The following is a 13714-nucleotide window of genomic DNA, read 5'->3' on the forward strand; positions in this document are numbered from 1 at the left end:
AAATAGTTTCCAAACATATGGCTGGAATGATTATAAATATGTTCAGATGTTGATTCAGCATTTTACAGAAAAACAGAGGGTTTGGCTTTTCTAGCCCTTTAATTTGCTGAGGGAGAAAGAGAAAAAGCATGAGCATCTTTGTTGATGGAGATAGCCTCCTCACCACCTGGGAATGATGATTTCTTTCATAATAAAAGTATCTGTTTTATTCACATAGAGTAAATGCCCAATAAAGAGTTACTGATTCACTGAATGAATGAATGAATACTATATATTGCCCATTGCAGTGAGTATTAAAGTATTTTAAAAAGTAATCAGGAGATGTTGTATCAGGCAGTGTACCACCAGGAATTTTGAATGAAATCCTGTCCACTGCTTTCTGAAGTAGACTTTTAAGTGGAATTCGTGATTGAGAATGTCCCCTTGACAACTGAAAGATGTGCCGTCTTCCTGATAGAGTGGACTGGAAATAGTTGGGATCACTACCCACAGAGGTGAAAGGAAACTTGGGAATATACAATTTCTGCAGGGCCCAACTCCAAAAGCTGGTATGTGGTGTATAATCAGGTGGTGCATAATCATTTTAGTCCAGACTTGCAGACTTAAAAATAAGAGATTTTAATACTTGCCCCAGTGAGTGAACCTGGTCAGGTTATCTCATGGCAGTTTTCTCATCATAATCTAGGGATGATGATACTTGTTCTATACATACATTTTTGGGTAATGTTTAGGATAAGCAGGGGATTGTGTGCATGTGCATGTGTATGTGAACATGCGCTGAATGGAGCAAAGAGCTGTAATGCAAGGTAATAGTGATTAGTTGGGTGTTTTTAAAGTTAATCCTGAAAGTGGCTGCACAGTGGTTTCCTAATAGTGACTAAAAAAATGAGCAAACATGCATTCACTTCTTTTCCAATGCAGTTTGACAACACTGGAGCGTTTCAGGTGATTCCAGTTCCTTCAAATGGGGAAAGTCAAGCATTAGAAAGACTTCGGCACTGTACACTTTGCTATGGTAAGACTAATGAGAATAATTGACCATGCTGACAAGCTTAAATGCCTTCTAGGTGAATTATTGAATGTGGCTTTGTCCAAAGATTTCTATTTTTAATCATAGGTTCTATTTTCAGTTTTCTGGTTTTTCAATACCATATGTCATGGCTTCAATGTCTGGAATGTTTGGAGTTTCCATAGAATGTGAAAATTGGTTTAGAAAATTATCCCAACTGATGTTGCATTTCTTGGGGACAATTGGGTAATTTGTACCAGAAGTCTCTAAAATATTGAAAATATTTTCTAAAGGAGCTTGTGGATATGACTTGTACACTGCAGATATAGGTACTACCTACATCTGCTTTTAATAAAGCCTTTCCCATATTGTCTGCTAGTGCCCAGAGAAGTATTTGGATATTAAAAATTTCTCATTAATTTAAAATTTGTGAAATCAAGGAGGTACTGATGAAATTATAATTCTTGTTAATTCATCACTGAATCACTTGAAGACCTCAAACAAGTGTCTTGGTGTGTCAGTGTTGAACCAATGATGTGTCTCTCTGTGTGTTTTCAGATAAATGTTTTCCAAATGCTTGCATTCAAGAGACATTCCTACCTGAAGATTCATACATGGATGTAGCCTTTCTCTTAGATAATTCTCGGAATATAGCAAATGATGAGTTTAAGGCTGTGAAAGCCTTGGTGAGCTCAGTAATTGACAACTTCAACATTGCTTCAGACCCTTCAATATCAAACATTGGTGACAGGATTGCCTTGTTGAGCTATTCTCCTTGGGACAGTTCCAGGAGAAATATGAGCACAGTAAAAACAGAGTTTGATTTTACCACTTATAACAACCAACTCCTAATGAAGAATCACATCCAGACTTCCTTCCAACAGCTAAATGGAGAAGCCACAATTGGTCGAGCCCTACTGTGGACCACTGAAAATCTCTTTCCAGAAACACCCAATCTGAGAAAACATAAGGTCATTTTTGTGATCTCAGCTGGAGAAAATTATGAGAGAGAAGAATTTGTAAAAATGATGGCTTTGAGGGCTAAGTGTCAAGGCTACATCATATTTGTGGTTTCTCTGGGCTCTACACATAAGGATGACATGGAGGAGTTGGCCAGCTATCCACTTGATCAACACCTGATACAGCTTGGGAGAATACATAAACCAGATCTGAATTACATTGTGAAATTCTTAAAGCCATTTGTATACTCAGTAAGGCGTAAGTTATTATTTCTTTGTTTTTCTTTGTTTTAATACGCTAGTGTTTGTTAATATTATTGATAACCTTTTTTTGTGTCCATAGCTAATCTAAACATAATATATGAATTAGATGGTGAGATGGGGACAGGAATGGATCATATGCTGGTTATATCCTGTTTATATCCTGGTCACAAAATGGCAAGGCCTGAGGCCTTTTTTTATGATAGTGTGTCTTTTAGTCAAACTCTCAGCACTAGAAAGCACAGAGTGGCTGGAGGTCTTCTGAGTCATACTTGCTCAAGATGTTCTAGCAGCAGTTAGGTGATTTCTAGATGAATATTAAGGTAAAAGTTTTACTTGCTATACCTGTTTTATTTTCAACTTTGACACACCCTGGAGACCTGTGTGAGGATGTGAAGATAGCAGAGTCCTGGGCAAACATATCACCTAGGAATCTTGTTAAAATACAGGATGTTCTTACTAAGGAGTCTAGGGTGAAGCCTGAGATTCTACAGTTCTAACAGATGCTGCAGTAATGTCAATGCTACTGGTTCATGGATCACACTTTGATTAGCATGGCTCTAGGCCAGTGCACTACAAAGGTTCACTTACTGGATGAGTGCCAGGCCACAAATTAATGTGTGAAGAAATAAATGCACAAATTGAGAGTAAGCATCTAGAAACTTTTAAGGCAATTTGACATTGATTGCTGCAGCATACAAATGCATGATCAGGGAACTTTGTCTCATTAAACAGCATGCAGACCAAAAGTGTGAGTCTGCAAAGAACTAGAAATAAGAATACCTTGTCCTCTACTACAGATGGTTTGGGAAAACACTCTTCTAGAGCAATTGTTCTCAATAGGGCACAGTTTGCCCCAGGGGACATTTGGAAATGTCTGGAGGCATTATTTGGCGGTCACAACTTGGGAATGCTACTAGTATCAAGTCAATAGAGGTAAGGGATATTGCTAAACATCCTACAATTCACAGGACAGACCCCCTACCCTCACCCCTGCCACCTCAACAAAGAATAATATATCCCCAAATGTGAATAGCACTGAGGTTGAGAAACCCTTCTCCAAAAGATCTCACAGAATCAGAGCTAAACCTTTTCTTTCTGGAAATCTGACAGGTTTAGAAGTAGACTTGGCTGGAATCAGTTCTACCGCCCTACAATCCCAGTTTCCTTGCTATTCAAGGGATCTCCCAACACCACCACAGTGATAACGTCTAGGGCATTCACTCTTCATTGCAGGGAGAGCTCTACCTTTCTCCTGTGATTCATGTTCAATTAAAGAATCCAATTGCCCTCTTGCAAATACTGTGTTATTTCTTTACATCTAAGATGCCCTCAATTGTATAGTGTAAAGGAAAAAAATGTTTTCAATTACATGTTGATACCAACTTTCCTATTACAGCATTTTATTTTATAGCAATTGAAAGAGTTCTTTTGGATGTATAGAACATATATCACTCCTGTGCAGGCATAAAAAGAAAATCTATGTGAAATAGACAGGTTAAGGCATTTCTAAAACAACTTCTCATTCAAAATTTGACTCTTGCGAGCTACTTCTTGGCAGTCATTGGTATCCATTTTTTCCTATGCAGTATTGTTCTTTGTGCCATTAAGACTGGTGATAATGCAGCATTTTAAAGAGACTGTAAAACAACTCAAAGCTAGTCATGCTGGGCTGTTAAGTGGCTTTGCAATTATGTAGCAGTAGCTTACTTTTGACTTTCACCTGAGAAGTGTTAAACATACCCAATTCACTGCCTTCCCACAACCACTTGGTTTGCAGGAGTAGAAAGACTCCTCTGCTGATATTTATGGGAATGTTTTCAAACTGCTATCCCCAATTCGACAAGTTTTGGTGCTGGCATGTTTGCTGTTCCCATGTGCCCAATGACCACTGCATCACAATTCCTGTCCTCCCAACAGTAAGTGGCAGATGCAATTAATCATAAGATATATTTTCATTTTTAAGAAATAGAAAAACGGGAAAATATGCTCATCTTAGAATTAGAAAATGTGATTACTCTAAAACTACAGACATTATTTTCATAGATCCTTTGATCATTCAATAACTGAAGGCCTTCTTTAACTAAAATCTCTTATTTTCCTGAATGGGGCAGGGATAACATACTTCTCAATATTTCAAAATTTACAGAACAACATAGGAAGGGGATAAATAGGCATATTATTTAGATCAGTAAGGTAAAATCTTGTCTGTGATTCTTTTCCTCATAGAAATCAGTGTTAATGGGTGCAGAAGCACAGAAATGATATCATGTAATGAAATATTATCATGTTTCTGTTTGATCTGTTAGCATAAGTCTGGGTGAAAAACCTTGATGAATCAGATTAGAGTATTTCTTAGATTATGTTAGCCTGAGCATGTGGAAATCATGTGTCCCTGCATCACAATTAGCTCTTAGATGAACAATTTGAGGAGGTCTGTTTCCATGACCCTGGTAATCCTTTGGCTGCTAAAACACTCTGAAATCAAATTTTGAGTGCTGTTTCTAACTGCTATTTTCTGTTTTCACCCCAGCCAAATGTTGCTGAAATATGCTGGTGATGTTAATTGCTTCAAGAGGATTCCTGTTGGGATTCTCTTTACCTAGCAAACATCATTTCCAGTTTTAAAATCTAACTATAACTTTGTTCTCTCAATAGGGGGATTCAATCAGTACCCACCACAGATGCTTGAGGATGCCTGTAGACTCATCAATTTAGAAAGAGAGTATAATCAACGTGATGGTTTCCAGTGAGTTGGAAAGCTCTTATATTTACAAGTGACTGTTAATTGGCTGATGGGCATATAACTGGTTGATAACACTTTATTAGGTTGAGGATGCTAACAAGGTCTCTGAAGTAAAGTCTTTTTATGTATCCATTTCCCATAGCAGAAATTCCATATCAAGTATGATTTCCAGTTTGATGTTTTTTATAACATTATAAGCTTTGTTACAATTTTGCCTTTAAATTTATGGTTTCTTCAGAAATTCCTGTACTGAAATTTACCCCACAATGGAACCCACAATTTATCCTTAGTCCACCTCAACCTCTCTTCTCATTTCTCCCCACCATGAGTTCTGGCCACGCTGAACTCTTGTCTGCCTTGTGTGAATTGTTCCATTTCACACTGCCTGTGACCCTTGCTCCTGTGGTGAAACCCTAGCCATCTTTCATGACCCACATTGAAGCTGTCTCCTCCTTGAAGCCAATGTTTACTCCTCATCAAAACCCATAGTCATTTTTTATAGCACTGCTGAGGAACTTATTACAGTCTACCCAAGGTCTTATCTTGCTGAAGTCTGAGGCTACATATAATTCATGTTTCATCCCCAAAAGTTAGCATAAAAGACTCCACAATATAATTGCACATATAATTTTCCTTGATATTGTATTCTAAATAAAAATATAACTAATTAATCTGAATGAATCTTTGCCCTCAAACTGAGTGAAAATGGCCCATCTTGGTTGGTTTCTGCTTTTCTGTGTACTTCATCGAGCTTAGATCCCTGAGTATAGCCTGTGAAAGCCCAGGTTTAGGCCCATAATCACCCCATCTTCTCAAATTGCAATTAAACAAAAGAGCTTCTCAGGACATATAAGGTCTCTTTGCTATACCCAAGAGCAAAATGGAAAAGTGAGTTCGCTGGAATTCATGCAAGCACATGTTCCTCTCATGTCAGATTTCATTTACTTGGTAATTTTATAGAGAAGTGTCTAGCAGCCAGCACCTTCTGAAGGACATTGTGGTACTGATCTTATGTGAAGCAGCGTTTCCCAACCTTGAATAAATCATAAAATCATTTACAAGGAAAATCAATTCCTATAGGACAGCAGGCAAAATATTATAACATTATTTAAACATTTACAAACATAAATCCAGCTGTAGATATCATATACTTACAGTTCTTATGCAGCTATTAAACCAAAACAAGTTAATACATCAAATCCAGACAAACTCAGTAAGCCAAAAATTTTCAACACTAACTTAATGCAATGGATGATTCTTCTTTCTCAAAATGGAATTTTTAAAAACCAAAAAATATGGCACATGTTGGTAAAATATATAAAATCTGGTGCATGCTGCAGAACAATACATGCAGCTTGCCTACTCTGTTACATGATGACATGATTCCCCACCACATATCTTCATCTGTACTACTGCAAAATTATCATTCATGCAGTGTGCCATCACACAGGATATCATTTGATTTTCTCTTGGTGTGAACATATTATTCATGTATTATATCTGGCTTTTCTTCCTCTGCTCATTAACTCTCAACAGTTAAAGTGATATCACTAGGTACCAAACAGCAGTATCAAGTGCAAATGCAAATATGGACATTGAAATTGCATGAAATTGCATAATCAAGAATAAACTTCTCTTGAATATGCTTTCTGTCATCATCCAAACAAAAACACAAAATTCTCAAATTATCACAGAGAACTCTTAAAGTGAGATGTTTATAAATGCAGACACTATTTTAAGAGGCACTGATATGGGTTATGTTTTATATAATATTTTCTCACAGCAGTGCTTGGTAGATTAAGCGATTATTTTCTGCATTTTCCATGGTGATGGTATCAATCTGAGATATAATATGATTGTTCCAAATAGCCTGTGAGTTTCTTTTCACTTATCTAAAACTCTGGACATGGTGGCTTACACCTGTAATCTCAGTAGTTTGGGAGGCTGAAGTGGGAGGTTTGCTTGAGCCCAGGAGTTTGAGACCAGCCTGGGCAACATAGCAAGACCCAATCTCTACCAAAAATTAAAAATTAGCCTGGCATGGTGGCATGCATCTATGGTCCCAGCTACTCAGGAGGCTGAGCTGGGAAGATTGCTAGAGCCCAGGAGGTTGAGGCTGCGTTGAGCTGTAATTGCACCACTGCACTCCAGCCTGGGTGACTGTGTCTCAAAAGAGCAAGACCCTGTCTCAAAAGAAACAAACAACAAGCAAACAGTAAAACTCTGCACAAATCAAAGTTGGTTATTCCAAAGTGGCACGTCATAGGTTCTAAGCAGATGTGAGAAAAGATAGAATAAGTAGACATTTTTCATCAGAGTTTTAAAAAATAATATGTATAATGAATCTCAATGAATTATTTGATTGAAATGGATTTATATTTTCACCACCCAATTAGTTTTTTAAGGAGATAATTAAATAAGTATGTTAAATGTTGAGGATGTTTTATTTGCCTCCTTCTCTGAAGTTATCTAGCCTCACCTAAAGTTTTTTTTTTTTTTCCTCTAGATTTGTTACTGAGCTACAGGAGGTTTTTTTAGAAGAGAACGGCTTGACTGGCCAAGAATTAAATTCTGGGAGAGAATCATCTTTTGTAAAGTTAAAGGACAATGGAAGTGAATATTTGGTTTACCTTCCGAGCCAAATGTTTGAGCCACAAAAATTAATGTTCAATTATGAAAAGAATCAAAAATCAGCAGAAATTGCAAGTCTCACTTCCGGTAAGAAAATGAAAAGTCATAATGGGCCGGGCGCGGTGGCTCACGTCTTAATCCTACCACTTTGGGAGGCCAAGGTGGGTGGATCACCTGAGGTCAGGAGTTCAAGAAAAGTCGATGGAAATGTTTAAATAGCCTTGATCTTCATCTTTTAACACTTGTAGAAAATTTAAAAATTAAGGCTCGTATCTAAAGCAACCTATTTTTTTAAGTTCATTATGGTAGATACAACTTCTTTTATTAACATTGAAGAAGTGAATGGTGACAGGCACTGCTAGGGAGATCACTGATAGAAGCTCTCAGAAATGTCCCTGATATTTTCACCAAACTTAAGATTTCTCTAGAATCCACAGTTTAGAAGGTTAGCATGATGTAGAAGGAAGCAATACAGAGAACATTAGAGCAAAGGAGGTATTAAAATGACTTTTAAATGTTGGCCTGGCCAGTGTCCCTGTCCCAGAATTTGTGATAATATGAGAAAGTGTGTTTTACTTTTGTGCTACCCAGAAATGATAGAACAGAAACTCCCCTGATGCCTGCTCTATACATTTTAATGGCAAAGCAATAACTTTTGTAAGAATGTAATAATTTCAAACAAATCAGATACAAAGGATTAAGTCTGTATTTCCCTTAAAAACTGTGAGGGGAGGTGGGAATGGTTAATGAGTATGGAAAAAATAAAGAACAGGGAAGAACTACTATTTGATAGCACAACAGGGAGACTATAGTTAATTTAAAACATTTTAAAATAACCAAAAGAGTGTAATTCAGTTGTGTTGTAATACAAAGGATAGATGATGATTCTCAGCATTCCACGATGAGAATGAAGCACCCCTTTCTCCATGCTGTGATTATTATACACTGCATGCCCATATCAAAACATATCATGTACCCCATAAATATACACACCAACTCTGAACCCACATATAAATTTATTTTTAATTCCAAAGAGACTATTCAGCCATTCCACCTATGCATCTGGAATCTTCTAAAATGCTTGTTTGGCAGAATGCCGGCATTTTAAGCATTGTTCCAAAAGTATCATATGGTAGTTAGAATATGTAAGTATAAAAGAAAAGGGGGCCAACCTTGTACTATAATATTCATTCTTAGTAGCTTCCCTGGATAAAATTTTTTTTCTTTGGTTTAACACATCTCCACTACTATTTCTAAAATATAAATATCTGAACCTTATCTTTAAAACACCTAAACTTACCTTTGTGGAAGCTACAATTAAGGATAAAAATCAATTATTAGTTGAAAAATAAGCATTTTAGCTCAAAAAAAGAAGTGATGCAGTAAAACTGGATATATGTGGTACCATGGCATTAAGACATTCAAATGGGTATTTTTTCTTTTTAGTGGATGTTAATTGTGCATGTTCATTTTAATAATATGTGAATTACAGCAGCCTTCAAGGCACAATAATTTCTTATGGTTTGGTTTAAAAAGGGAAAGAGAAGAAGTGTTTTGGCAGAGTGTTAGAGTATCAAATTGTCATTTGTGATAGCTAGTTAAGCATTCCAAAGTCTGGTAATTTAGAAGCATGAGCCTTCCAGGAAAGACAAATATGACTGGATATGAAAGAAAGGAAGGAAGGAAGGAAAAGCATCTCTGCAGCCATTGCTAATGACAGATGTTCAGTATAAAAGAAAGACTTTTCATTGCTTTTTTTTAGCTCTCTGAGAATCAAGATACATATAGTTAGTGTAAGGTCCCATTTGGCTGAAGAAATAATTGTTCATAGCTCTAGCAGGGAAAAAAAATGTAAATCCTACCCCACCCAATTTCTCTTGCAGTGAGTTGAAGCTTGCTGAGAGTTCTGGGGATGATTATGTCAGGTTGGGATAGCCTGGAAACACTGAATGTTTCAGATGGAAGGATAATGTGTATTTTTTATCCTTTAAAATAAATTTGAGTCTCAGATCATAAGGGTTTTCTAGGAACTTTGTGCTATTCTTTTCTTTCTTGCAATCATCTTTAGCCAATAGTAGTTCAGATATTTTATTCAGTCACTCAAATGAGCTTTGATAAGTTCCAGATGTATGGCACAAATAAAAGGTTGATAACATTCATAAGCACCTCCATATGCTGTGTTTGTTACCCATTTATAATGTCATTCTTATGGCTGATGGCTGATCTTTCTGCCCTTGAACTGAGAGGCTGGGAAAAGTCAGGAATCTAAACCGTTTAAGAAATTTATAGTTCCCAGAGTCCTGTGGGCTGGCAATGAGTTGTGTAACACCCTCTTTCAAAAGAAGCACAATTACTATCTTCCTTCCTATGGCTCTTTCTCTGCTTCTCCCCATCTGTTCTGATTTGAATTGAACTCATCTTCAATTCTAGCACCTTTCCTGGCCCTTCTATTACTTGGAGCAGCCAAAGGACAACCTATATTAAAGTTATCTAGAAGCTCATTGTAAGCACAGATTCTTAAGCCCTCCTGATAACTACTGTTTCATATTTAGGAGTATGCATGAGGAGGAAAAAGCTACAAACTTTGTAAAAACTGTAGGTAATTTTTGTATGCCCTCAAGCTTGAGATCAACTACGTCAGTGGTTCTTATGGTGTGGTTCCTACACAAACAGCATCAGCATCACCTAGGAACTCATTAGACATGCAGATTCTCAGCAATTGTCCCAGACTACTGAATCAGAAATTCTGGGAGCAGGGCTCAGCAATCGGGGTTTTAACAAGTAGTTCACGTGATTCTGTTGTAGGCTGAAGTTTAAGAGCCACTGCACATTTGTCCATTTTGGTGTGTCAAATTTCATCTGTGCTCTCAATGAAGCTGAAAATAATTGGCTATCTAGAATCACAGAATAGAAATGAGAATTTAGGTTTCTAAAGAGTTCCAGGTGAAGTAGATTATAATTTTATCTTATTCAAGAACATCCATCTATCCATCCAATGTCTATCTGACAAAGCCCATTAAAAAAAAAATCTAAATATGTAGAGATTTTCTAGAGATACAGGCTTCTTGAACATAACATCTGCAATCTAAAAATCCCTTGCAACATGCAGTCCCTTCTAATTACGTACCAACAAAATGCACTTTGTTCTTTGAAAGTATGTAATTTAAAAATGGGTAGTTTAATTCTAATTAAATTGCAACTATTGGCCCACTGGTGAGCCTCGCACTTTCATCAGATATGCTGTATTATCCTTGCAGAAGTTTTCTTGTGAATTTTTTTAAAATGCTGTATTAACCATTGCTTAAGATACAGCTAATCTACTTTCAGAATTAAAAAACAGGATAATTTGTAATGCGTTTTAAATACCAACCCAAACTCAGCCTAGGGCTTGCTCCTAGCTTTAAGTAGCCCCAGGCCTTAGGATAATTTCAACTGATATTCTTTTCAATGAATTCATTAAGAAATGAGAAGCAATACTTGCGCCTTCAGACTAGGCTGGAGTTATGCTTAAGGGAGCTTGCGCAGGCTTTGTTTTTCTTTTTCATTTTTCTAACTTTAATTTTATTCTGACTTATAAATTGTTTTGTTTTTAAAGCCAATTTATTTTGGCTTTGAATTAATCATGGGATAATAGAACTGGAAGGATATTAGTGATGACCTGGTAAAAACTCACCTGGGAGCAATTCTACCCTACCCCACCCCCAGGGACATACTGCAACGTCTGGAGACATTTTTTATTGTCAAAACTGGAGGACACTATTGGCATCTAGTGAACAGAGGTTGTTGCTAAATATTCTCCATGCACTGGACAGCCCCTCACAACAATGAATTATCAAGTCACTCTTAAGGGAAATGTTGTTTTAGAAGAAACCTCATGCCCCGAAGTTTACAGAATTTTCAGACTCACTGGACAGGCTCTCTACCTCTACACCTGTCCACTGTTTCCTTATTACACATCCAAGATTCTACTATATATTTTTTTTACAAATGACAAAGGTACTATTATACCATATAAAATTCAAATACCAAGTTTCACATCAAACAATCTAGCAAATCAAGTTATATTTAATGCAGAATATGTTCTTTTGTTTTTCCGTGGGCATATAATTTACAGTTTTTTTTAATTGCATGTCCTGCTTTTCACATGATATTATGTCACAACATTTTCTATATTGCTGTAAGCTTCATACTGATTTTATAAATGTTTTCATAATATTCCTTTTGATGAATGAATGCGTGTATTTGACCATTTACTTTTTTTTGAACACTTAGCTTGCTTCTAATTTTTGCAGTCATGTATCAAACTTGAATGTGTATTTTTACTTGGGCTAAATTCAAATCTGCACTGGAATAAAATGCAGCAGTATTGGCTTCTGAGTCATCCAGGGAACATCAGCTGAATGTTTTGCTTTCCTGTCAGTACGCTTTTCAGAAATGAAATCAGCAGCAGAATTGCAGTCATGACTGGATTTTAATAACATGTTTTATGAAATCATTAAGAAATTTTGGCCAGGCGCGGTGGCTCACGCCTGTAATCCCAGCACTTTGGGAGGCCGAGGTGGACAGATTACAAGGTCAAGAGATCGAGATCATCGTGGCCAACATGGTGAAACCCTGTCTCTACTAAAAATACAAAAATTAGCTGGGCATGGTAGCTACTTGGGAGGCTGAGGCAGGGGAATTGCTTGAACCCAGGAGGCGGAGGTTGCAGTGAGCCGAGATTGTGCCACTACACTCCAGCTTGGTGACAGAGTGAGACTCCACCTCAAAAAAAAAAAAAAAAAAAACATCTCAATCATCATGTTGCTCTTGATGGATTAAACTGAGCCTTCCATTACTTCATTTTAAGCTGTAGACTGAGGTGGTTACATTTGCTTTAGCTTGGCGATTTGTTATAAATATTGTTGTTATAGTTTTGGTTGTCTTCTGTGAAGGTTTCACATGTGAACAAGACTAATGTAAACTGAAGGTTCAGAGTAAATGGACTACCTGAATTCAGATGTACACTGACATTGCTTCTGTATGTTTTATGCAATCATTTGTTGCAAGTAACGAATGTTCTAGAGTGTTGGTGGCATTTTATTTTATGTGATCCTTTCTAATGAGATAAAACGTGGATATTTGAAGTAGTAATTGGGTGATAATAGTGTGATGGTGATGGAGTCAGTGGTGATGATAGTGTTGGTGCTGGTCATGGTAGTAGTGAAGGTGGTGGTAGTGAAGGCGTTTGCTGTTGCTGATGGTTGTGGTTGAGGTGGGTGGTAGGGATGGTGGTGGTAGTAATATTGGTGGTGGTGGAGATAGTGGTGATGGAGATAAAAGTATGATGGTGATAGTGATGATGGTGATAGTGAGGAGTTGACAGTAATAAAGGCGGTGGTGGTGGTGGTGGCACTGATGATGGAAGTAAGATATGATGGTAGGGTGGTGGTGATGGTGAGCTGGTTGGATGATGGCAGCCCTCATTGAGGGCTTATGATAAGAAATGACTCTTAAATAGTTGCATAGATTTTTCCTTAACTATTCAGACATTTTTTTCATATAACAAATATGTCTTTGGTTCCTGTTCTGAATTAAGTCCTGAGGTGGACTTTTTGGGGAAATTAGGGAGATTGAAGAAAAAGACTCAGACATAGGTCCTGTCTTCAAGAAACTTGTAGTCTGTCAGGTATATTCTGTGTGTACAATAAATGACTACTACAAGTCAGGAAGGATTGAGTACAATTAAAAAGCGGAATGCTTTGGGGGGATTCCATATTTATTTCATGCAGGACACCTTTCAAAGAATTGCAGACACTCACTGTATCACTTGACTGATGAACAACAAATGAGGAATAATAGTAATCACAGAAGCTACTGCTTATCGAGGGCAACCATGGGCCAGGCACCATGTAAGCACTTTATAGACATGATTTTATTTAACCTTTATTAAATTAAATCTATCATTGTTTTCTTTTACAAATGAATACACTGATACAAAGGTTAAAAACCTCACACAGGCCGGGCGCGGTGGCTCAAGCCTGTAATCCCAGCACTTTGGGAGGCCGAGGTGGGTGGATCACGAGGTCAAGAGATCGAGACCATCCTGGTCAACACGGTGAAACCCCG

At 37.2% G+C, this 13714-nt stretch overlaps 1 protein-coding gene across 1 annotated transcript in view; it reads left to right on the forward strand.

The window, feature by feature from the left end:
* COL6A5 (collagen type VI alpha 5 chain) overlaps window positions 1–13714 on the forward strand; it is a 93606-nt gene that overhangs the window by 56263 nt on the left and 23629 nt on the right. Inside the window, exons 33-36 of the mRNA XM_017510150.2 lie at window positions 922–1015; window positions 1568–2227; window positions 4888–4978; window positions 7482–7693. Of these exons, the coding sequence (XP_017365639.1) occupies window positions 922–1015; window positions 1568–2227; window positions 4888–4978; window positions 7482–7693 (1057 nt within the window). The remainder of the gene's footprint in view (window positions 1–921; window positions 1016–1567; window positions 2228–4887; window positions 4979–7481; window positions 7694–13714) is intronic.

This window comes from Cebus imitator, unplaced genomic scaffold, assembly GCF_001604975.1.
Source record: "Cebus imitator isolate Cc_AM_T3 unplaced genomic scaffold, Cebus_imitator-1.0 Scaffold432, whole genome shotgun sequence".
NCBI lineage: Eukaryota > Metazoa > Chordata > Mammalia > Primates > Cebidae > Cebus > Cebus imitator.